At 41.1% G+C, this 27,536-nt stretch overlaps 1 protein-coding gene across 1 annotated transcript in view; it reads right to left on the bottom strand.

Annotated features, from left to right (window-relative positions):
• The window catches only part of cica (capicua transcriptional repressor a), a 118,131-nt gene that overhangs the window by 25,480 nt on the left and 65,115 nt on the right, over positions 1–27,536 (bottom strand). The window contains 9 exon segments of the mRNA XM_061897285.1: positions 1,271–1,407; positions 3,289–4,042; positions 4,135–4,217; positions 6,714–6,843; positions 7,205–7,377; positions 10,781–10,907; positions 16,034–16,216; positions 16,275–16,380; positions 26,988–27,141. Coding sequence (XP_061753269.1) covers positions 1,271–1,407; positions 3,289–4,042; positions 4,135–4,217; positions 6,714–6,843; positions 7,205–7,377; positions 10,781–10,907; positions 16,034–16,216; positions 16,275–16,380; positions 26,988–27,141 — 1,847 coding nt within the window.

The raw sequence follows: 27,536 nt of genomic DNA on the forward strand, positions 1-27,536 counted from the left end.
GGTACTCAAAGCGCTTTGACACTACTTCCACATTTACCCATTCACACACACATTCACACACTGATGGAGGGAGCTGCCATGCAAGGCGCTAACCAGCAGCCATCAGGAGCAAGGGTGAAGTGTCTTGCTCAGGACACAACGGACGTGACGAGGTTGGTACTAGGTGGGGATTGAACCAGCGACCCTCGGGTTGCGTACGGCCACTCTTCCACTTCGCCACGCCGTCCACATATATGTATATGTGTGTGTGTATATATGTGGGTATATATATATATATATATATACACACACACACACACAGACATATATATATATATATATATGTATATATATATATATATATATATATATATATATATATATATATATATATATAAGGACTGTGAATCTTTGGGTGTCCCACAATGCGATTCAATATCGATTCTTGGGGTCACGATTCGTTAATTTTTTCGATTCAATTCGATTCTCGATTAAAAAACAATATTTTTCCGATTCAAAACTTTTCTGTATTCATTCAATACATAGGATTTCAGCAGGATTTACCCCAGTCTGCTGACATGCTAGCAGAGTAGTAGATTTTTGTAAAAAGCTTTTATAATTGTAAAGGACAATGTTTTATCAACTGACTGCAATAATGTAAATTTGTTTTAACTATTAAACGAACCAAAAAAAAAAAATATTTTATCTTTGTGAAAACATTGGACACACTGTGTTGTCAAGCTTATGAGATGTGATGCAAGTGTAAGCCACCGTTACACTATTGTTCTTTTATATTATTTTTATAAATGTCTAATGATAATGTCAGTGAGGGATTTTTAATCACTGCTATGTTGAAATTATAATTAGTATTGATACTGTTGTTGATAATATTCATTTTTGTTTCACTACTTTTGGTTTGTTCTGTGTCGTGTTTGTGTCTTCTCAATTGCTCTGTTTATTGCAGTTCTGAGTGTTGCTGGGTCAGGTTTGGTTTTGGAATTGGATTGCATTGTTATGGTATTGCTGTGTTTAAAAAAAATAAATAAATTGAAATAATAAAAAAAAATAATTGATTTTTTAAAAATGACAATCAATTCTGAATCGCACAACGTAAACGATTCGATTCGTATTCAAATCGATTTTTTCTCACACCCCTACTACATATATATATATATATATATACATATATATATATATATGTATATATATATATATATATATATATATATATATATATATATATATATATATATATATATATGCTGGGTTACATTGTGGTCTTATCTCCCACCTTGTTTCCTGTGGCAGGACCATTTTGCACAGGAAGAGGCGGGGCCACCAAGGAGATGGGAGGATGTGGAGGAGTGGGCCCCGTTTTGACTGTTGCCATGGGAACCAGCATCTTGCTCTGCAGCTGGCTTTGAACGGCTGAAAAGAGACAGCAGACATGAATGGAAGCAAGAAGACAGGTGGGCGGGGGACATCAGCACAGGAAGGGAGGGGGACATTCATGCTTTCACACACATTGTGCGAGGACGCTTCTGCATCAAGTCACTTAGGCAAGGGTGGGTGGCGCTTTTTCAACGAGAAACTGTCAATTATTTTTGTGAACCAAATGTGGCCCTCCTTGCCATTTACTGCGACCCGGCACATAGTATCAAGTAGTACGCCACATTACTTTATGTGGCCCAAGTCAATTTCCTGGTCCCCCACATCATTTAACGTGACCTGCAACATCATTTTACGGGGTCCACCACATTATTAATTTTATGGGGCTCACCACGCTATCTCACGTGGTCCGCCACATCATTTTACTTGGTCCGCCAGATTGTTCTATGTAGCCCGCTACATTATTCAACATGCCTCTCTACCTCCTTTTACAGGATGATTTATGTGCCCTGCAAAAGGCTGGAAATAATAAAGCACTTTTTAGCTTAATGTACTTGTTTTTTAAATATTGTTTTTGAATCAAGAATCGAATTGAATCATGCAACAAGACGTTCCAAGAACTTTTTTGTGTGTTTATCAAAATAAATACTTAAATATTTGTTTGACACAAGTTATCCACAAATCAAAAAAAATATATATAACAATCCAAATAGGTTGCCAATTTAAAGGCCTACTGAAACCCACTACTACTGACCACGCAGTCTGATAGTTTATATATCAATGATGAAATATTAACATTGCAACACATGCCAATACGGCCTTTTTAGTTTACTAAATTACAATTTAAAATTTCCCGCAGAGTTTCTTGTTGAAAACGTCGCGGAATGATGACGCGTATGATGACACGTGCGCATGACGTCTCGAGTTGTAAAGGACACATTAGCGCAGCACCACTTGCGGCTAAAAGTCGTCTCTTTTCATCGCATAATTGCAAAGTATTCTGGACATCTATGTTGCTGAATCTTTTGCAATTTGTTCAATTAATAATGGAGAAGTCAAAGTAGAAAGATGGAGGTGGGAAGCTTTAGCCTTTAGCCACACAAACACACGGTGTTTCCTTGTTTAAAATTCCCGGAGGTGAAGCTTTACTTTGGATCAGAGCGGTCAAGCGAACATGGATCCCGACCACTTGTCAACCGTCAGTTTTTGGTGAGAAAATTGTGGTAAAAAGTCGCCTCTTACCGGAGATCAGCGGAGCTTGCGCCGTCCATGCAGCTGCCGTGACTTCCCTCAGACACTTGTGTCAACACACCCGTGGACACACCCCTCCGACTATCAGGTACTATTTAACTCACTAAAACACTAGCAACACAATAGAAAGATAAGGGATTTCCCAGAATTAACCTATTAAATGTGTCTAAAAACATCTGAATCGCTCACAATGCAATCGCCTTTTTTTTTCTAGTCCTTTGCTATCAATATCCTCAGCCACAAATCTTTTATTATCGCTCAAATTAATGGGGAAATTGTCGTTTTCTCGGTCCGAATAGTTCTTTTTGTTGGAGGCTCCCATTTGAAACAATGTGAGGACGTGAGGAGCCCTCACACGGGTGACGTCATCATCTGCTACTTCCGGTACAGGCAAGGCTTTTTTATTAGCGACCAAAAGTTTTGAACTTTATCTCTACTAAATCCTTTCAGCAAAAATAAGGCGATATCGCGAAATGATCAAGTATGAGACATAGAATGGACCTGCTATCCCCGTTTAAATAAGAAAATCTCATTTCAGTAGGCCTTTAAATTGTGTAACAAGTGTATTATGAGGTTATATTCATAAATATTCCCTGTGGCCCTATAAGTGCAAAAGTTTGATGCCAACAATCCAGCTACTTTTTTATCTCTCAGCTAATCTGGTCTCACCTCTGATTCCGGATGCAGATGTTGATCCCGCCCCCAAGTGCGTGCCATTGGCCAGGGGAGCTTCAGTGGGCACTGAGAACATTTGCTGGTGTGTGAGCTGAGGCGGAGATGGGCTTTGGGCGGGCAGGATGTACTGCACCTGCGCTAGCGGCTTGGGGCAAGCAGGGGGTAAAGCGAGTGGGGACGTGGTGGTAGCGGGTCTTATGACAGCACGGGGGGGCTGAAGCTTCAAGGGCTGGGAGGGCGTCAAGGAGCCTTCCATAACTAGGCTAGTGACCAGGCTGCTCCCCGCCAATGTGAGGGGGACACTGACTGGACCAGGGGAGGAAGTTGAGGACAAGTACCCACCCCCTGTGGCGATTGACGGCTGCTGGCTTTCTCCAATCAGGAGGGTGGCTTTATTATCTTGAGGCGGGTTGCTGAGCATGACGGCGCCCTTCGCAGGCAGGACCGCGCTAGCGATGGGTCGCACCACATTGTTCACCGCAGTAGGGGCGGCTGTGAGGAGCTGGGTCACAGCCTGTGGGGTCTGCGTGCCCGCCGCTATGGGCAGGAAGGTGATACCTGTTCCCTTACTGGAGGCTCCCTTACTGCCCTCTTCTCCTGCCTCCTTCTTGATCTTCCTCTCACACCCTTCATCAGCACCTCCTCCTCCTCCTCCCGCCGCACTCCTTCCAGCTAGAGAAGAGTGGGCGCGAAGGGTGGGAGGCCAGGGCGATGGGACGGAGGAGCGAGCTCGTGGCTGGAAGCCATGCTGGAGAAAAGGAAAAGATGGACACGAAAAATAAGCAGTCTCTCCTGCTTTGATTAAGTTAGCACACAGTTAGCATGCAGCACGAGGCGTACCTGTCCATCATCTTCATCTTCATCGCTGTCCGTCACTCTCTCTTTACACTTCAGGTCAATGGAGCCTTCCGGACATGAGTCCTCTGGGGAGAGTGTTTGGATTTTATAAGACACATCTCACAATGCAGCTAGGAATTTTACTTATGTCAGGGTTTTTACAGCTTTCAGCACACCTAATGTAATGATTTTTAATGGTCTTTTTTAATGTCACTTAAAAAAAAATTAATGCACACGTGTATGTATATATATATATGTATATACATACACATATATACTGTATATACAAATATACACATATATAGATATACATATATATATATACTTATATATATATACATATACATATATACACATATATATACATATATACACATATACACATATATATACATATATACACATATATATACATACACATATATATATACACATATATATATATACATATATACACATATATATATACATATATACACACATATATATACATATATACATATATACACATATATATATATACATATATACACACATATATATATATATATATATATACACACATATATACACACATATATATATATATACACACATATATACATATATACACACATATATATATATATATATACACACACACACACATATATATATATATATATACACACACACACACATATATATATATATATATAATAGGCCCTTTAATGGGCCCATTAAAGCTCTTAATGGCTTGTTGAGCTACTCCATCGCTGTTGTACCAAACACAAACAAAATGGAACCAGCAAGACGCCAGGACAGAAGAACAAAAACTAGATTTCCCGGCAGAAATGTAAAGTTTTGACAGGTAAGCAGAGGAGACGTACTGTAGGGAGACCAGCACTGCAAGGGGAGAAAGGGGGTGTGGTCACCGCTGTAAAAGCAACGGCGCACACTGGAGAAGAATACTCACAAAAACTCAAAGAATCACTTTGTCAGATATCTAAACATATTTGGAGAGAATTATTGACAAAGACAGTAATTTTTATTTTTAAATGAATAAAAAATAAATTGAGTTCGAGCAAAAAGTGAACTTTTAGTAGTGCTTATTACTACCTACTTCACTGATTTTTTTTAATTTTTTATTACTAAATACTGGTATCATATATATATATATATATCATATATTGTATCACCTTATGTATGTAGTGTTGTAAAAAAATAAAAAATAATAAAAAAATAAAAAAGGCCGACGCTGATTATAAATGGGAACTTTTCTCCTGCAGGGCAAACAGGCTTATGCTTGAGTAGTGCTTATTACTACCTACTTCACTGATTATTATTATTTTTATTACTAAATACTTGTATCATATGTGTATATATTGTATCTCCTTATGTATATAGTGTTGTAAAAAAAAAAATCTAATAAAAAAAAAAAAAAAATGGGCCGATGCTGATTAAAATAAAACGGCCAATACGATATACGCCAAAATGCCAAATATCAGCGTTGATAATCCGGTCGATCTCTAAAGATAATGCATTCAGTGCAGAATAACGCCACCATTTGTTTCGCCCTGTGATTTTATATTGTTTGAAGATAATTCCCTAAGAGCGGCCACATTTTAAATACACTAATCTTTAAAATTGACCAGAGACAATAATTGCACAAAGTATCGGTATCGCTGATACAAGCCTGAATTTCAAATCAGAAAGAAAATCGCACATCGATCGCTACAAAAACATGTGTTCGCAGCCAGCTGGATGTTTGCCTGTAAATAAAGACAGTCAAAACATTTTTTTTTTTAAGAAACAAGGAGATTGCTGCTCAATGCACTCAACAGTGTGGGGGGAACTAAGTTTAAGCCAAATGAAAAAGGAGATTAATTTATGCAAAATGTACATTTTAAAAGTCATAATATGAACGCAGGGCAGGATGGTGGCAGAGGGGTTAGTGCGTCTGCCTCACAATACGAAGGTCCTGAGTAGTCAGGGTTCAATCCCGGGCTCGGGATCTTTCTGTGTGGCGTTTGCATGTTCTCCCCGTGACTGCGTGGGTTCCCTCCGGGTACTCTGGCTTCCTCCCACTTCCAAAAACATGCACCTGGGGATAGGTTGATTGGCAACACTAAATTGGCCCTAGTGTGTGAATGTGAAGAAAGAAAGAAAGAAAGAAAGAAAGAAAGAAAGAAAGAAGGAAAGAAGGAAGGAAGGAAGGAAGGAAGGAAGGAAGGAAGGAAGGAAGGATGGAAGGATGGATGGATGGATGGATGGATGGATAGATAGATAGATAGATAGATAGTCCTTTATTGATTCCTTCAGGAGAGCTCCTTCAGGAAAATTTAAATTCCAGCAGCAGTGAATGTTGTCTGTCTATCTGTGTTGGCCCTGCGATGAGATGGCGACTTGTCCAGGGTGTACACCGCCTTCCGCTCGATTGTAGCTGAGATAGGCACCAGCGCCCCCCGCGACCCCAAAGGGAATAAGCGGTGGATGGATGGATGGAATATGAACGCGACAAAGAAGGCTTTGGAATTTTCTCTAAACTATTCAGCGACCCAAAACGTGGACTTCATTTGGACTTGCTGGACATGTGCACTCACCCATGACATCATCGTCCCCCTCCTCCTCACAGATAACCATGCGCTCCTCATCGCTGGTGACGTCCTCGCCGGTGCCCGGGTGTGAGGGGTGCAGCAGCGGCCGGGTCCGTAAAAAGCTGGGCCCGCCCTCCTGTCGCGGGGCAAAAAGACTTTCTGTGCATGATGGTATACCGGGATAGTACACACACGCAGTAGTGCTTACAGCATGAAAGTGTCTGACACCTTCAAAGGCAATAAAAAGCCTCAAGTGAGACGTTGCAAGTTGGAGGCTGAGATCCCTGAGAGATTTCTGCCTCAACTATTCTCACACAAAAAGTTTTTTAGTGGTGTGAAGGACACACACACTTACACACACGCACGCACATAGACACAGACATACACACTGAGGCGGTGTGTGCTTGTGTTGCTTTGTTCTCTGGACAACCTAATCACACATACATTCTCCAGAGTGCGCCGGCTGCCTTGGAGCTGCAGACATAACCATCATTTACCTTCTCGTGGTCTCTCTCGTGCTCCCGCTGCTCTAGGGTGTGCATGGCACTCTGGGAAAAAGCTCTGGGACGGGGATGCTGCCCGCCAAACGCCCCCCCTTGGAGGTCTGCACTGCCCGTCCATCCCGCGCTTCCCAGCTTGGCCTCCAGCGCCTGAGACTCCAAATGAGCGTCTGGGAAGAAGAAAAGGCGTCTATATGGCGGATCATTTGAGCAGAGTAAATGCACTACGTCAGATCGCAATGTACGCGCTGAACAAGTAACTTTGCGTTGTATAAAATAATAGACCCTGATTTATTACAATATGTGGAGGGCCAATAAAAAAGCTTATCAGGAGTGTTGGGTCACAGCTCCTAAACAATGATTGGATGGAGGTTGGAGAGTCCTGGAACTTTAATCTTAGCAAGACAATTTGGACAAACGTATGTGGGATCACTTTAAAGAAAACTCTTTTTACGTACTAAAGATGTCCCGATCCGATCAAAGCAAAAAAACAAGTATCAGAAGATATGGGCTTGCATCAAGAATGTCCGATACAGGCAGTCTTTTTGTGCAAAGCTAGACAGCCAGGTAACACCTGGAAAATGTCCTCCAATAAACACACAATTTTTAGTCAAGTCATTAACAAAACATGCAAGGCTAATGGCTACTAGGAGCTAGCAGCTACACAACAGCAAAGCAAACAATAGCACACAGGCGAGACGTACGTAAGACGTATCCTTCATTGAAAAATTGGACATCTTTGTGGAGGGGGGCGTGGTCCGCAGGCCTGCCGCGGAGCGGGGTGTTTAAGGACCAGCCTCAAAGCACAGCTGGCAGGTGATTGGATTACCTAACTAGGATGGATCATCCAATCCCCTGCCATGCTTATTAGCAGCAGCCGGTCCGAGACCCAGTTGTTGGAGTTGGAGTTACTGAGTGGATGCGCACTGGACATTGAGAGACTGAAAAGTCACAGAGCAGAAACTGGGAAGTTGGGGGTGTGTTTCGGAGCGTGTGCGCGCTGCCAAATAAATAGACATTGCGAACACCAGACATCCGGACTAGCGTGAAGCTTTGTCAGCGTCAGGAGAACCCACTAGGGAGACTGACTTCCACAATTTTGTCAGTATAAACAATTGTTAAATCATTATAATTGCATGTTACTTACACACACAAAGTCTTCAAGGCAGAAGCATATTAGAAAGTATCCAGTAACAAACGTGTCCACATCATTCAACTTACTGCCTCGTAAGCTAAAGTTAATGAATTGTTGCAGCTACGAGGTGTTGCAAAAAACAATTACCACTTCACTTTAACTTAAAGACAGTAGTATAAGTCCATTTCAGGCAGTTAATAATAAATAGGTAAATATTTCCTATTTTATTTCATGAAACCTTTTATAACATTCCACACTACCAAATAATACAACTATGTACAATTTGTAGGGATGGGTACCGAATACGGTACATTTTTAGCACTGGCCGAATCTCGCAATCAGGCACCGACTTCTGTAAAATCCAACAATATCATGCTACGGTACCAGGGTTGCGCGTGACGTCACGCCCGGCTGCCGACTCTATGGCGATCACCCCAACAGCACTGAGAACGTAGCCAACCACACTACCTCTCGCTAATGTTGCAATTTTGAATGCTAACAAAAACGCTGACTCAAAAAACTCTCAAACTTTAGTAAAGTCTGGTGTTACTTTTCAAAATGGCACGAGCCTGACACTACTAAACATTGGCTTTAATATTGATATGTTATTGATTAGCATTAGTGATTTTACATGGCGATATCAATACCTTGTTATTTGTGCATGAAAACTACAACCAAGATGCACGTTTCAATCAAAGAGTAATAAGTATAATCCTTACAGTATAAACACTTTTTGGGCACAATAATAAATAAATAAAAATCACCATAAACTAGTATGCCATCTAACATCTTGGACATTTAATTGAAACTTATTGTAAATGATAATGTGGTGATAATAAAACAAGATGTAACAACTAGACAGCAATAATCATAATAAGCAAATTTTGAAATGTTGCGATAAAAAAAAGATTTTATTATCAAAAACAATTAATATTTATTAAAGGCTTACTGAAATGAGATGTTCTCATTTAAACGGGGATAGCAGGTCCATTCTATGTGTCATACTTCATCATTTTGCGATATTGCCATATTTTTGCTGAAAGGGTTTAGTAGAGAACATCGACAATAAAGTTCGCAACTTTTGCTCGCTAATTAAAAAGCCTTGCCTATACCGGAAGTAGCAGATGATGTGCGCGTGACGTCACAGGTTGTGGAGCTCCTCACATCGTTCACAATCATGGCCACCAGCAGCGAGAGCGATTCGGACCGAGAAAGCGACGATTTCCCCATTAATTTGAGCGAGGATGAAAAATATGTGGATGAGGATAGTGAGAGTGAAGGACTAGAAAAAAAAAAAAGACACGGCAGTGGGAGCGATTCGGATGTTATTAGACACATTTACTAGGATAATTCTGGAAAATACCTTATCTGCTTATTGTGTTACTAGTGTTTTAGTGAGATTATATAGTCGTACCTGAAAGTGGGAGGGGTGTGGCCACGGGTGTGGTGACCCCTAGTGTCTCTGAGGGAAGCTACGTTTCTCGACGAGGCGAAGTGAAGGCAGCCGGTCGGGCCGGGCCGGGTTGAGCTTTTTTTCCCCCTCTTCCACGATGGAAGCATCCCACGTTCGGGGGTGGCCGGTCGGAGGAGGCAAGAGAGTCCGCAGCTGCTTATTTGACAGGTGCACGAGGAACGACGCAAGCCCCCCTCATGTCTACGGAAAGAGCCGACTTATTACCACAATTTTCTCACCGAAACCTGCCGGTTGACATGTGGTAGAGAACCATGTTCGCTTGACCGCTCTGTTCCATAGTAAAGCTTCACCTTCGGGAATGTAAACAAGGAAACACCGGCTGTGTTTGTGTTGCTAAAGGCAGCTGCAATACACTGCTTCCCACCTACATCTTTCTTCTTTGACGTCTCCATTATTAATTGAACAAATTGCAGAAGATTCAGCAACACAGATGTCCAGAATACTGTGTAATTATGCGATTAAAGCAGACGACTTATAGCTGGGATCGGGCTGGAAAAAAATGTCCGCTACAACCTGTGACGTCACGCGCACGCATCATCATACGCGTCATCATATTGCGACGTTTTCAACAGGATACTTCGCGCAATATTTAAAATTGCAATTTAGTAAACTAAAAAGGCCGTATTGGCATGTGTTGCAATGTTAATATTTCATCATTGATATATAAACTATCAGACTGCGTGGTGGGTAGTAGTGGGTTTCAGTAGGCCTTTAACAGACACAAAATCACCAAAAACTGGTACTGTTGGGTACTGGTATCGATTCCCAGTTACCGGGAATTAGTACCGTATCAGGTAAAAGTAAATGGTACCCATCTCTTATGATTTATGCTGATATGGTATCAACCCAATATCGGTATTGTATCGGAAGTAACACAAGTTGTCTCGGGACACCCCTGTTACTCATTATACTTTGTCCTTCATGAACATTATCATGTAATGGCCACACACACACGCACACACACCTATACTTTCGGACATGCTCCTCTCCCGCGGCTCTTTGAGGGCCCCCCGGCCATCAGACAGGGACTTCCTCCTGTCCTTGTTGCACCACTTCCAGTCCGGGTGAGCTCGGAAGTGGGCCTCCTTCACCTGGAGGCAGACGGTCACATGATCACACAGACATGACCGACTTACAGGGCTGGACAGTTAATCAAACCTTGTTTTCGATTATGGCTTCTCGTGATTATGAAAACCTAATAATCGGAAAAAAACGATGAATGTGCACGCAAATTCCTGAGCTTGTGATGGTGAAATGGATAAGTGAGCAAATGAGTGGAAAAAAGAGCATGTCCACGAGAAGTTTGGGATGTCACCATGATTGCTACTTTTTATTTGACACAGCGCTAATATGCCTAGTCATCCATCCATCCATTTTCTACCGCTTACTCCCTTCTGGGTTGCGGGGGGCGCTGGAGCCTATCTCAGCTACAATCGGGCGGGAGACGGGGTACACCCTGGACAAGTCGCCACCTCATTGCAGGGCCAACACAGATAGACAACATTCTCATATTGTTTCAGAAAACTATTACACTATACACACATATATACCGTATTTTTCGGACTATAAGTCGCAGTTTTTTTCATAGTTTGGCCGGGGGTGCGACTTATACTCAGGAGCGACTTATGTGTGAAATTATTAACACATTACCATAAAATATCAAATAATATTATTTAGCTCATTCACGTAAGAGACTAGACGTATAAGATTTCATGGGATTTATCGATTAGGAGTGACAGATTGTTTGGTAAACATATAGCATGTTCTATATGTTATAGTTATTTGAATGACTCGTACCATAATATGTTAGTTTAACATACCAGGCACCTTCTCAGTTGGTTATTTATGCCTCATATAACGTACAATTATTCAGCCTGTTGTTCACTATTCTTTATTTATTTCAAATTGCCTTTCAAATGTCTATTCTTGGTGTTGGGTTTTATCAAATAAATTTCCCCCAAAAATGCGACTTATACTCCAGTGCGACCTACCGTATTTTCCGCACTAAAGGCGCACCTAAAAACCTACAATTTTCTCAAAAGCTGACAGTGCGCCTTATAATCCGGTGCGCCTTATATGTGGACCAATATCGAGCCACAATAAGCGGTAAAAATCGGATGGATGGATAGATGGAGGTCTCGCAACTACGATAGGCAGCCGCCAACCTTATTTTTCCCCGTAGAAGAAGAGGCGCGCGCTGCATGCTGGGATATATGACTGCGGGAGGCGTGCCGTTTCTGTGTGTTTATGTAAAGACCCCAAAATGGCTCCTATTACAAGACAGGCTTACGACGCAGAGATTAAACTCAAGGCGATCAGTCACACAGTAGAAGACGGGAATAGAGCAGCAGCGAGAGAATTTAACATTAACAGCAGCGACACTGACTCGTTTAATGACGACTTCGACGAGACGGGCATGTTGGTTGTCGTATTCGCCCAACTGTTTGGTTCGAACAGTGAGGAAGAAGAATTTGAGGGATTCGTGGATGAGGAATAACTTAATAAAGAGAGCTTTACATGTTTATTTTGTGTGTTGTGTGACATTATTGTTTGAGCAACGTTGAGTTATTGATATATTATTGCTTTGCACTATTTGGAGTGTTACTATACTGTGATTGCACTAACGTTTGATTTACCGTAACAGTATCAGACTGTTTTTTACATGTTTATTGAATTGGGGTAAATAATAAAACAGCTGTATATTCATTTTGGGAGTAAACGGAGTTGTCAGAACGCTGGTTTGAAATAACGTAACCCCAGCCTCTTTTGTAGCATCTAATCTATGCGCCATATAATGTGGTGCGCCTTATATATGAACAAAGTTTTAAAAATAGGCCATTCATTGAGAGTGTGCCTTATAATCCGGTGCGCCTTATAGTGCGGAAAATACAGTGCATATGTTTTTTTCCTTCTTTATTAAGCATTTTCGGCAGGTGCGACTTATACTCCGAGCGACTTATACTCCGAAAAATGCGGTACACAAAAAATGTCAAAAAGTTGTATTGAATGACAAAAAAAATATAGACCAGGTTCTTTGTAAGAAGATGACACTTGAAGCTGGTATGTCAGAAATAGGTGGCTGCCTATGTGGCGCTTGCATTTGAATGAGCTGCATTCCGCCCTCTTTTTGGTCTTATCTTGTAAGCCATGCCCCACTAACATACACACATTCAATAGAAGGATAACGTTACAGTATGTAGCAAAAGCAGTGTTTGGAAAAGTCTATGATTTAATTCACAGGTTCAAAAGGAATATAGAAATCATCATAACATCTTTAAAAAAAAGTTCTTGTACCGGCACTACCGTATTTTTCGGAGTATAAGTCGCACCGGCCGAAAATGCATAATAAAGAAGGAAAAAAAACATATATACGTCGCACTGGAGTATAAATCGCATTTTGGGGGGAAATTTATTTGATAAAAACCAACACCAAGAATAAACATTTGAAAGGCAATCTAAAATAAATAAAGAATAGTGAACAACAGGCTGAATAAGTGTACGTTATATGAGGCATAAATAACGAACGGAGAAGGTGCCTGGTATGTTAACCTAACATATTATGGTAAGAGTCATTCAAATAACTATAACATATAGAACATGCTATACGTTTACCAAACAATCTGTCACTCCTAATCGATAAATCCCATGAAATCTTCTTCCTCGATGTCACTTCTAAACAACTCTGGCAACTCCAAAGGTTTTCTGCTGCATATTTCACTACATCCAGCTTGTAATCTGCAGTACATCATTTCCTTTTCTGTGCCATTTTTGTTCAGCCCTTCTCAGTTTTTATAAGTTACCGCCAACGTTGAAACGATCCATTTTAATAGCTACGGCAGTAGCATATAGCATATAGCAGTTAGCATCCCATGACCCACAATTCACTTCTGCCATGACCCTCCCCCGCCAAATTCTTATTCGTTGACGTGTGTGTGACAATTGCTGACATTTCTTCGTCTCTTCCGCGAATGAGATAAATAATATTATTTAATATTTTACATAATGTGTTAATAATTTCACACATAAGTCGCTCCGGAGTATACTGTATGTTGCACTCCCTGCCAGACTATGAAAAAAACTGCGACTTATAATCCGAAAAATGCAGTACACAAATTTTCGGAGTAGCCAAACCTGTGATCCGCACAATTTAAACATTTACTTATGTCTGAAATGTTGGAAATGTAGGATAGGACCCTTTTAAACAGAAATTCCAATGTATTTGTGTCAAGCAATGTTTTTTAGCTGTGTATCTGTTCAGTCAATTATGGTAAAATCCAACAAAAAAATTTGACATTTGCGCAATCACGTAACTGCAGACCGCGTCACATAATTGTCCAATAAAACAAAATCTGCTGTTTGGCGTAGAATATCAGTGAAATTGACATAAATGTGAGTGAAATTGTGAGGAGAAGGAAAAATAATACTGACGCACTCAACCACCCTGTCTTCAACTGAACAATGTCGATACGGCCATTTGAAGCAGTGATGAAATGACAAAGTAAAAGCTTGCAAGAACAATCCATACACTTACAACACATCTTATCTGCTCGTGTTGTTGTGAACGACAGCTATCGCAACTTCGGGGCTCTCTTTGTTAACAGCATGAAACTGTCTCCTTACTCGTCAAGCTGAGAACTGCATAGCACACTTCCTCTTTTCACAGTAACAGCATCGTCTGGTCTGATTACACTAAAAAAATTGAGGTTTCAAAAACGTACCTTACATAAGCATATCGTACTTAAAGCACTTGATACATTTACAAAATTATTATGACCTAAAATACTGGTCAAAATTGTCCAAAGATGTATTGCACCAAAAATTTTGAGAATTTTTGCATTTAATTACCAAACATTTCATAACATTTTATGTGACACAAAAAGCACACATTCAATGGTGTTCAAAGAAGTGGAAAGCTAAACAGAAAAGTTAAATTTTTTTTTATTTTATGTATTCTACAAACACCGTTTCCATATGAGTTGGGAAATCGTGTTAGATGTACATATAAACGGAATACAATGATTTGCAAACCATTTTCAACCCATATTCAATTGAATGTACTACAAAGACAACATATTTGATGTTCAAACTGATAAACATTTTTTTTTTGCAAATAATCATTAACTTTAGAATTTGATGCCAGCAACACGTGACAAAGAAGTTGGGAAAGGTGGCAATAAATACTGATAAAGTTGAGGAATGCTCATCAAACACTTATTTGGAACATCCCACAGGTGTTCAGGCTAATTGCGAACAGGTGCGTGCCATTATTGGGTATAAAAACAGCTCTCCAAAAAATCCTCAGTCTTTCACAAGAAAGGATGGGGCGAGGTACACCCCTTTATCCACAAATGCGTGAGCAAATAGTCAAACAGTCTAAGAACAAAATTTCTCAAAGTGCAATTGCAAGAAATTTAGGGATTTCAACATGTACGGTCCATAATATCATCAAAAGGTTCAGAGAATCTGGAGAAATCACTCCACGTCAGCGGAATGGCCGGAAACCAACATTGAATGACCGTGACCTTCGATCCCTCAGACGGCACTGTATCAAAAACCGACATCAATCTCTAAAGGATATCACCACATGGGCTCAGGAACACTTCATAAAACCACTGGCACTAAATACAGTTCATAACTACATCTGTAAGTGCAAGTTAAAGCTCTACTATGCAAAGCGAAAGCCATTCATCAACAACATTCAGAAACGCCGCCGGCTTCTGGTGATGTAACACAGTGGTGAACATGCCCTTTCCTGACTACTTTGGCACGTTTTGCAGCCATGAAATTCAAAGTTAATTATTATTTGCAAAAAAAAAATAAAGTTTATGAGTTTGAACATCAAATATCTTGTCTTTGTAGTGCATTCAATTGACTTGGGTTAAAAAGGATTTGCAAATCATTGTATTCCGTTAAATTTACATCTAACACAATTTCCCAACTCATATGGAAACGGGGTTTGTACTTGTGGTTTATTTGTTATTAATTTATTCGTTTTTTGTCTTCTAAAATACAGTTGAGTTTTGGTGGTAGACTAAATAGTCATGTTTTCAAATGGATGAATAATCGTGATTACAATATCAATCAAAAATAATCGTGATTATCATTTTTGCCATAATCGTTCAGCCCCACGAACTAACGCTCATTTGGGTTGCACTGGCTAAAAGAGTCCCATGATGCAACACGTTGAAATAAATGAAAAACAAAGATGGAGTCACACCTGGAAGGCTAAGTCGTGGTACTGCTGTTTCTCGTTGGGTCCCAGGGCGTACCACCACTCCCCCAGGATCTTGCTGACCGTCCTGTTGTCCTGGTTGGGATGTCGCTGGTGTACCACGGCTCTGTGGCGCTTGCTGAAGATCATGAAGGCGTTCATGGGACGACGGATGTGGTCTTTCTCCCTCTGGGGGCGGTGGGAGAAGGTGAACTTGGGATTTTGTGCCTTTTCATGCGAGACTTACCTTCCTGTCTCCGTCCTTGGGCAGGGCGCTGAGGGACTGCGTGCGTCTCTTCACGGGGCCAGACGAGGGTGCCGGATCATTGGCGGCCGCCACACCAGGAGAGAAGCTGTAGTGCAAAATCACTTTGGTTAGAGCGCAGGTGTCATTAAGATCTGGCCCGACACAACATTTTACGTGGCCCGCGAAAACATGGAAATAATATGCGTCAATAAATCTTTTCTAACCAAAATCTATTCGTTCTTTCCGTTTAGACCAGGGGCGTCAAACGTACGGCCCGAGGGCCGGATCAGGCCCGCGAACAGGTTTTATCCGGCCCGTGGGATGGGTTTGCTAAGTATAAAAAATAACCTGAAATTTTTTAATAAAAGAAACAGCTGTTCTAAATGTGTCCACTGTATGTCACAATAGCAATTATTTGTATCTTTTTAGATGATGCTACATATGTACAAAATAAACCACATGATGTTAGTACATCAGTCGAGGAAAATTATCAAACTACATAAATAACATACTGTAATTAGATTTTAACATACTTTTTTTAAATCTTAATTAAAAATCAACACCAATGAGTTGACTGATGAACATTATCACAAAACTAATTCAGAAAATATAAATCACAACAAATAAAGATAGAATACTATTAACTGCAACATGTAAGTGTAAAAAAACCAACAACATTATGATTTGTACATTTTCAGAATGTGCTTGTTCTTTTTTTAAACAATGAAAGCAATCTGATGTTGTCTTTATTTTAAAGTTATCATACCCTGATTTTACCAGTCCCGCCCACTTGGGAGTAGATTTTTCTCCATGTGGCCCCTGATCTAAAATGAGTTTGACGCCCCTGGTTTAGACAGAAAAAAATACATGTACTGCATGCAATTGCTTAAAATTTGTAACAAATATAATAGTATTGTCATGATCCGTTGCACGGATTATGTTTTGTTTACCTAGTTTGACTGCCTCAGTTCTGTTTTTTGCACCCCTGGGTCTGTGTTTTGGTTACCATGGATGCTGATTAGTTTTCACTTGCCTCTGATTAGTGCTCACCTGCTTCCAGGCACTAATCAGAGAGCTACTTATTCCTGTTTTTTGTCAGACTCGGTCCGGCTGTTTTGTTTTCTCCGTTACGTTGATTATTTTTATGATTCTCGATTCCTATTCATGTGCTAAGCTTCGCCATAGGTCCCATGCTATCGACATTCTTTTCTGTATGTTTCATGATTTATGGACAATAAGTAATTTTCTTGCCTGCACCTTGCCTCTGGAGTTCCGTCTGCATCTTGGGAGAACGATCCGCGCCGTAAAATGCGACCACGACGTAACAATTATCATACATTTATTTTCTTAAAATGAAAATAAATACTCAAATGTCTGATTGACTTATGTATGAATCTAATAATAATGTTGTTCATTTTAATAATAGAAATGTATTCACATTTGAAGGAATTTTTGTAATAAAGAACTGTTAGTTTTGTATTTTGTAATATTGGGAAAAATATTGTATCAACATACATTACAAACTTTTTTGTTCAATCAAAAATAAATATATGATTGACTTCTGATTTCAAAGCAAGTTATCCATAAAATGACAATTGATTTTTAGAGTAAAATCAGTTGCCAAAATTATTTTAAATGGATTATTTTAAATTAAATACAAATTTTAGTATTTACAGTAATACACCGAAAAACAACAACCATTGCTTTTACGATAAAAAAACTGTCCCCTTTGTCGCCACAATTTTACTTGAAAAAAAATGAGTGCAATCGTTTTTATATTTACAGTAACACACTGTGAAAACAACAACAACAACAACAACAACAACCATATTTTACGGTAAAAAAAACTGTCTGCTCTGTCGCCAGAATTTTTACTCCAAAAAAACAGTGGTACCATTTTTCCATTTACAGTAATATCCTTAAAAATATAAAAATTGTAAAATAAAACGATGGCGACTGAACTGCTAGTCTACAGCTTACGTAAAAAAATGATCAAATGCATTTGCAAATGTATAGTAATATAATGAGGTGAATCCTTATACTTTTATAAAGTTAAAAAGTTAAAGTACCAATGATTGTCACACACACACGAGGTGTGGCGAAATTATTCTCTGCATTTGACCCATCACCCTTATAATGGATTAGATTTATATCGCGCTTTTCTATTGTTATATACTCAAAGCGCTCACAGAGAAGTGGGAACCCATCATTCATTCACACTTGGTGGTGGTAAGCTACATCTGTAACCACAGCTGCCCTGGGGTAGACTGACGGAAGCGTGGCTGCCAGTTTGCGCCTACAGCCCCTCCGACCACCACCAATCATTCATTCATCATTCATTCACCGGTGTGAGCGGCACCGGGAGCAAAGGGTGAAGTGTCCTGCCCAAGGACACAACGGCAGCGACTTTGATGTCCATAGGTGGGAAGCGAACCTGCAACCCTCAGGTTTCTGGCACGGCCGCTCTACCCACTACGCCATGATCACCCCCAGGTGGTGAGGGGAGCAGTGAGCAGCAGCGAGGGCCGCGCCCAAGAATAATTTTTGGTGATTTAACCCCCAATTCCAACCTTTGATGCTGAGTGTCAAACAGGGAGGTAATGACTCCCATTTTTATACTCTTTGTTATGCCTCGGCCGGGGTTTGAATTCAAGACCTACTGATCTCAGGGCGGACACTCTAACCATACTTTTATGATTACAACCAGCCCTCTGAGGGCAGCCATGACTCCGATGTGGCCCTCAATGAAGAGGAGTTTGACGCCCCTGCATTATAGCGTTAAGGTCACATTTGCCGCAATTGTTCCCTATTACTCGGATGCAGACACTACATTAGGTACCCCTAAACAATTAAAACACCTGTGGTTGCAGATGTACCTAATGTTGTTTCTGTGGCCGTGGTACGTCAACACATGAACAACATGTTCAATACTGAAAACTAATGCTAAACAGTGTAAATAGTTGACTTTGTGTATCCCTGTTAGCTCGCTGCCAAGAGCCAGAAGGCTTTCTTTTAGTCGGCGGCGGCCTTTGGAGAGCGTGGCGACCCTGAGATATTTCTTTAGAAAACAAAAGCGGCGCAGTACGAGCCAGACAGGCTGTCTGAGTCAGCGTGAAAGAGTACAAACAGGGCCAGACGATGAAGAGCGCAATGAGTGAGCAGAGGCTATACGACGGTTTCAGACTACAAACCACATGGCGCCGTTGTAGTGGATTCTACAACACGGTGTGAGCGTAGCGTTCTTGTAGGAAGTGGAAGTGCCACTCGCGAACACAAGTTTCATGAAGCTACACTACGGACTGGGCGGGGTACACCCTGGACAAGTCGCCACCTCATCACAGGGCCAACACAGACAGACAACAGTCACACTCACATTCTCACACGAGGGCCAATTTAGTGTTGCCAATCAACCTATCCTCACGTACACGTCTTTGGGGGTGGGAGGAAGCCAGAGTACCCGGAGAACATGCAAACTCCATACAGAAAGATCCCGAGCGAAGGGTCGAACTCCTCACCTTCGTATAGTGAGGCAGATGCACTAAACCCTCCCCCACCGTGCTGCCCGCATTTAGTTGTATTCAGTGTTAAAAAATATGATATGGCTCTCACTTAGGGGTGTAACGGTACACAAAAATTTCGGTTCGGTACGTACCTCGGTTTAGAGGTCACGGTTCGGTTCATTTTCGGTACAGTAAGAAAACAACAAAATATACACTTTTTGGTTATTTATTTACCAAATTTGTAAACAATTGCATAACATACATATACACACAGGGTCCATTGCCAGGGTTAATACATCCATCCATCCATTTTCTACCGCTTATTCCCTTTTGGGGTCGCGGGGGGCCCTGGCGCCTATCTCAGCTACAATCGGGCGGAAGGCGGGGTACACCCTGGACAAGTCGCCACCTCATCACAGGGCCAACACAGATAGACAGACAACATTCACACTCACATTCACACACTAATACATATATAACATATATAAAATAAAAACTAAATAAGTTGAGTAAGGCTCAGAATGGTTTCTTAACAAAACCTTTCTACATATAAAGGGCTTTTTTTGATTGATTGATTGATTGATTGATTGAGACTTTTATTAGTAGATTGCACAGTACAGTACATACATTTAAAAAATGCTAACACCCCAATACATTTTTCAACTTGTTTAAGTCGGGGTCCACGTTCATAAACACCGCCTGCTGTTTTTTGTAGACATAAATATTGATGTTTAGAATGAAGTTGATGAATCCAGATGGATCTCTATTACAATCCCCAAAGAGGGCACTTTAAGTTGTTGATTACTTCTATGTGTAAAATTTTTATTTATAATTGAATCACTTGTTTCTTTTTCAACAAGTTTTTAGTTATTTTTATATATTTCTTTCCAAATAGTTCAAGAAAGACCACTACAAATGACCCATATTTTGCAATGTTATACAATTTAATAAATCAGAAACTGATGACATAGTGCTGTATTTTACTTCTTTATCTCTTTTTTTCAACCAAAATTGCTGTGCTCTGATTAGGGGGTACTTGAATAAAAAAAATGTTACAAGGGGTACATCACTGAAAAAAGGTTGAGAACCACTGTGTTATGAGAGTAGCGTACGTGTGTGTGTGTGTGTGTGTGTGGCCTTTTAATATGTGACAGCATGTGACGTCAGTGAGTGTGCGGGCGAGCAAGGTGAGGGAGCGGTAGAGCGAAGGAGTGGCGTGTTTTGTTGGATTGGCTGTGTGCAAGACCTCAATAAAGCCACGATTTGCAACTAATCGCTGTACTTTTCATTTACCCTGGAGTCCGGTCAAGAGATGTGGAGACCCACTGCCGGGAAGAGTGAAGGGTTGTGTTCGCAAGGGAGACACTATGGGATCCGGAAGCAGGAAAGGTGCAACACACATGTTTGACGTATTGTCAGAAGCAGCTGCTGAACAATCTTGGCAAACCTCCGTCCTCCATTGTTGTATCGCGCAGCCAAAGTGTTCCCAAACGGTCTTCCGGCTCTGGCTTTAACATGTTGTCCTAGCCTGCTAGCTGCTGGCATGTCTACTCGTTCGGTACACCTCCGAATCGAACCGAAATCCCCGTACCGAAAGGGTTCAATACAAATACATGTACCGTTACACCCCTACTCTTACTGAAATACATACAAATATTTCATGGCTCGCTCAGCCAGAAAGAATCCCGACCCCTGCTGTATGGCGAATTTGCCTCTGGCAAGAGATCTGTTGGCTGGCCAAAACTGCGCTTCAAAGATGTCTGCAAGAGGGACATGAAAGCCCTGGACATAAACACTGAACATTTGGAAGATGCAGCGGCTGACCGCAGAAAATGGCACAGTGTCCTTCACAAACAGCTGAAGACTGGCAAGGAAAAGATCCATGCCACAGCCAATGACAAAAAACCCAAGCAGAAGACAAGCACTCCTGCCTTTGCGCCTTCCAGCTACATCTGCAGTAACTGCGGCCGTGTTTGCCTCTCTCACATCAGACTCATCAGCCACAGCAGGCGTTGTCGCTGAGTCTAAACTTGACCTTTGTTCTGGCGCAGGTTCCATTGCGGTTACAACTAGCGGAGGGCTGATGATGACTTTAATTTCACTAGCTATGTGCTTACAACTTTATTGTTACTCATTTTGTTAGTTTGATTGTAGTCTTAGGGCTGTTTGACATCAAGTTCACAAGCTTTCGGGGCCTGTTTGCTAGAATGATTGTTTGCATTTATTTTGTATTGAAAAACCACACACATAAACACACACACAAACACACACGCAAGTTTTCAATAGACAATTCAAACTATAAATCTGGACTTGGATATACCATTATTTCTACTACACTCATCTGAACGCATGATTGCTGTCCTGACTAGGGATGTAAATCTCTGTGGTGGACAATTCGATTCGCATCTCGATACACGGGTTATCATTTATTAATAAAACAGAACGATTCATTGTAATTTGATTTAATGTAAAAACGATTCGATTTGGTTAACGGACGATTCAATAATATTAGACACGGTGCATGAATGACTCGATGGTTAACATTTCTTGATGGACACATTCTTTTTTACAGCACAAACGAACATAAGCATTCCCTCCTGTGCATACACTTCTCCTCATGTTAGAGGATAAATAGTTGGGACCTTGGCTCCAAGTGCTTAGACTAAATCTGTCCAAGCTAAGTCTGAGCATGAACTGATGAAAACTACTTGGATGAGAGGCCAAACATATTCTAAGAAAACTATCACTTAAATGTCATGAGAATAGCAATAATTTCATGTTAGAAAACACCCATAGGCACACACATCTTCAAGTATAAACAAACCACATTCTACAAATGTGACATGCTTCCAGTATGTTCTAATTTCTCAAACAACATATATCCCAAAAGATGTTAAAAAAAAAAGTAAAAAGACAAACACATGTCATGGTAAATGGGTTATACTTGTATAGCACTTTTCTACCTTCAAGGTACTCAAAGCGCTTTGACACTATTTCCACATTCACACACACATTCACACACTGATGGAGGGAGCTGCCATTCAAGGCCCTAACCATGACCCATCAGGAGCAAGGGTGAAGTGTATTGCTCAAGGACACAACGGACGTGACGAGGTTAGTAGAACGTGGGGATTGAACCAGGAATCCTCAGGTTGCTGGCACGGCCACTCTCCCAACTGTGCCATGCCGTCATATATACTGTATTTTTCGGACTATAAGTCGCAGTTTTTTTCATAGTTTGGCCAGGGGTGCGTCTTATACTCAGGTGCGACTTATGTGTGAAATTATTAACACATTACCGTAAAATATCAAATAATATTATTTAGCTCATTCACGTAAGAGACTAGACGTATAAGATTTCATGGGATTTATCGATTAGGAGTGACAGATTGTTTGGTAAACGTATAGCATGTTCTATATGTTATAGTTATTTGAATGACTCTTACCATAATACAGTGGTTCTCAAACTTTTTTTGTCAACCCCCACTTTGGACAAGGAGGAGTTTTCAAGCCCCACCTGCCCCCATCGCCACAACAGAACGCTAATGCCGAGCTTAACATTTTCAAATTTATTGAACATCAAGTAACATTCAAGTCAGGGTTTCCCACACATTCATTTATTTGTGGCGGCTCGCCACGAAAGAATTACGGCCGCCACAGATAAAAAATAAAAAAAATGTTCTGCTTTTGACTCGCTCGACCGCTCATAAAAGCAGTGGGACTCTGTCTGTGAATGGAGCTTGTAGTTACATATTATATAAATATGTAAATATGATATAAATATGTATATAAATATGTACATAAAGTGTTGTAATTATAATCCAACTCCGCGTTCTTCTTGGTCATTGCCACCGCAAGAATATAATAATAAAAAAATATTTTTAAGTGAAATTCCCTCCTGTTCCTCGCGCCCCACCTGTCATGTCTCTATTCCCCACACTTTGAGAAACGCTGCCATAATATGTTAGGTTAACATACCAGGCACCTTCTCAGTTGCTTATTTATGCCTCATATAACGTACACTTATTCAGCCTGTTGTTCACTATTCTTTATTTTAAATTGCCTTTCAAATGTCTATTCTTGGTGTTGGGTTTCATCAAATACATTTCCCTCAAAAATGCGACTTATACTCCAGTGCGACTTATATACGGTTTTCCTTCTTTATTGTGCATTTTCGGCAGGTGCGACTTATACTCCGGAAAATACGGTATATATTTTCCACGAGTCAAGTCAAGTTTTAGCCTATAGCTCGACTGGGGGGAGGGACTTCCAGGACAAGGATGGGAAGGGTTTTAGAGTTGAAAGGTGAATAGAAAGTTACCAGAAAAAACGAGCCAGACACGGAGATTCAAGCTGTTGTACGAGAACGTTGCATTTTGTGTTTGTGTGCGCTATTCGGTCGGATGTTACAATATTGATGGACGACACAGCACGGAGACGGGCCGCAGTGTTGACATCACGTATCTTATGGATAAATATTTGGCGAGCAGCCGTGACTTTCGAGTTCTTTTAAGGATAAACTGATTGCCGGTCTCGCGCGACACCCAGACCATGTATCTACATATCGTATGTTTGTCCCCAGACTATGTATCTACATATAGTATGTTTGTCCCCAGACTATGTATCTACATATAGTATGTTTGTCTCTAAACCTGGGTATAACCTGAATGTCACTGCCGAAAAACTTTTAGATTCATTGTTAAATCCTCCTAATAACCAGATGAAAGGCAAGATTTATAATTTAGAATAACTTTGACGAGCTGAGACGCGATGCACCAGTAGCTGAACAGCAGCAAAAAAAGACATTGCAGGCTCAATGCTGCGAACAAGCTTCTTCTTCTTTACAGTTTTACGGGAGTTTGCATACATATATGTTGCATTACTGCCATCTTTAGTTTCATTTTATAATTACATTTAAGTATCCCATTGAGTCCAGTGCAGCATAAACTATAGTTAGTTCTCGGTAATCGATGCTAAAATACTTTGTCTGCGTTGGCGCTTATAATAACAACATTACTAGTATTTGGTCAAAATTCAGGTCGCAAGATGTAAATACAGTATTGTTTGCAGTTATTTAGAGAGTTTTGTTGGCAAAATAGAGAGCCCTCTTGTTTGCGGACTTTTTATGTATTTTTTTACAACTTAGAATGCATAAAAAAACTAAATTGTGTGTTCATTTGTTATAAAAGGATTGTAAATGATAGACAGCGCATCTCTTTCTACATGTCTTTCTCATTTTTGCCTATTTCCAGTATGACTGATCTGACAACATGGTCAGAATGCAAAAGCGTTACTACTAGGGATGTCCGACAATGTTTTTTTTGCCAATATACAGTATTCCGATATTGTCCAACTTTTAATTACCAATACCAATATAAACCGATACCGATATATACAGTCATGGAATTAACAAATTTTGTTGTGATGCCTCGCTGGATGCATGAAACAATGTAACAAAGTTTTCCAAAATAAATCAACTCAAGTTATGGAAAAAAATGCCAACATAGCATTGCCATGATTATTAGTAAAGTCACAAAGTGCATTTTGTTTTTTAACATGCCTCAAAACAGCAGCTTGGAATTTGGGACATGCCCCTCCTGAGAGAGCATGAGGAGGATGAGGTGGTTGGGGGGTGTTGAGGTGTATGGGGGGGTGGTAGCAGGGGGTGTATATTGTAGCTTCCCGGAAGAGTTAGTGCTGCAAAGGATTCTGGGTATTTGTTCTGTTGTGTTTATGTTATGTTACGGTGCGGATGTTCTCCCGAAATGTGTTTGTCATTCTTGTTTGGTGTGGGTTCACAATGTGGCATATATTTGTAACAGGGTTAAAGTTGTTTATACAGCCACCCTCAGTGTGACCTGTATGGCTGTTGACCAAGTATGCCTTGCATTCATTAGTGTGCGCGAAAAGCCGTAGATATTTTGTGACTGGGCCGGCATGCAAAGGTATTGTGTTTATGTGTTTGACCTTAAGATTCACAACTGAACTTTATCGATTGAGGGGGCTGTAACCGGCGCAGCCAAACCGGCCACTTCTCGAACCGGATATCCGATCATATTTAGGACATATTTTAAAAATTAATAATAATAATTAAAATATTTTATTTTGGGATTTCCGGCGGACAGGATTTTGGATGCTGGCAGGACGGATCCGGCCCGCGGACCGTAGTTTAGGGACCCCTAACCCATAAAAAAAAACTGTCATAGTTGTCACTACAGTTATCACATGAACACACACAAAAGTACTGAAAATTTCCATTGTTTAATAATAACAATAATAATAATGGATTAGATTTTACATCGCGCTTTTCTTTTATTAGATACTCAAAGTGCTAACAGAGAAGTGGGAACCCATCATTCATCCACACCTGGTGGTGGAAAACTGCTCTAGGGTAGACTGACAGAAGCGTGGCTGCCAGTTTGCGCCTACGGCCCCTCCGACCACTGCCTATCATTCATTCATTCACCTGTGTGAGCGGCACCGGGGACAAGGGTGAAGCGTCCTGCCCAAGGACACAACGGCAGCGATATGGATATCAAGGGGGGGGGGGCAACCTGCAACCCTCAGGTTTCTGGTACCGTTTAGTACAGTATCGATTGCCAGGTACCAGGAATTGGTACCGTATCAGTTCATTCGTGAAAGATACCCGTTACTAAGACTTAGTTGTAAAATATGTCATGGACACCCATCCATCCATCCGTTTTCTTCCGCGTCGGGCGCTGGTGCTTATCTCAGCTACAATCAGGCGGAAGACGGGGTACGCTCTGGACAAGTCGCCAGCTCCTTGAAGGGCCAACAGAGATACACGGACAACACTCACACTCACACACCTGGACCAATTTAGTGTTGCCAATCAACCTATGTCTTTGGAAGTGGGAGGAAGCCGGAGTACCCAGAGGGAACCCACGCAGTCACGGGGAGAACATGCAAACTCCTCACAGAAAGATCCCGAGCCTGGGATTGAACCCAGGACTACTCAGGACCTTCTTATTGTGAGGCAGACGCACTAACCCCTCTCCCACCGTGCTGCCTGTCATGGACACGTGAGAGTTTAATACTTTGAATGGCACTTCACTTTCTGATTAGAGTACATTACAGAGTTATACACGTTAATGAATAAGTTTATAGTCATTATTTCGCACAAGTTGGCTAACTGCAAGTAGTGTTGCTATGCATGTCTGACACGCTGACGGCATCTACGTTTTCTACTCACGGGTCGTCCGTGTCGCTCTCCGTCTCGCTGTCGGCCACGCCTCTCTCTGCGTGAGGGTTGTCATTGGTGGGAGGCGGGCGTGACGGGGATCGCCTCTCCGGGTCCGGTGGGTGAGGGCGCCCATCCCTCACCGGGGCCACGCCGCACAAGGGCTCTGAAAGCAAACGCATGTCGCTAAAAGCCTCATCGTTGTCCCCGAGGAATGAAGTGGTACTACTACAAGCCAAAGGGGCCCCAAAGAGAAGGCATTTGAACGCGAGTAATCCCACATTTTGCCTTTCATCATCTTCATCACTGGAGTGAATAAACAGACTGCGATATTCCAAGTGCGAATGCAAACAGTGCTGAGTTGCAATGTTTCGGGACACGCTGACATGGCCACCAGCTTGCACAACATGTGTACTTTTTGGCTGCCGTTCTGTTCCACACATAAGTAAGCACTGCTTGATCAAATCTGCACAAATGCTCATCGGACATGTTACGTGCACAGCATGAAATATACATGTAAATATGTCTATTACTGCACTGTATGATAAGTGCATCACAATA

The sequence above is a fragment of the Nerophis ophidion genome, linkage group LG04 (genome assembly GCF_033978795.1).
Source record: "Nerophis ophidion isolate RoL-2023_Sa linkage group LG04, RoL_Noph_v1.0, whole genome shotgun sequence".
NCBI lineage: Eukaryota > Metazoa > Chordata > Actinopteri > Syngnathiformes > Syngnathidae > Nerophis > Nerophis ophidion.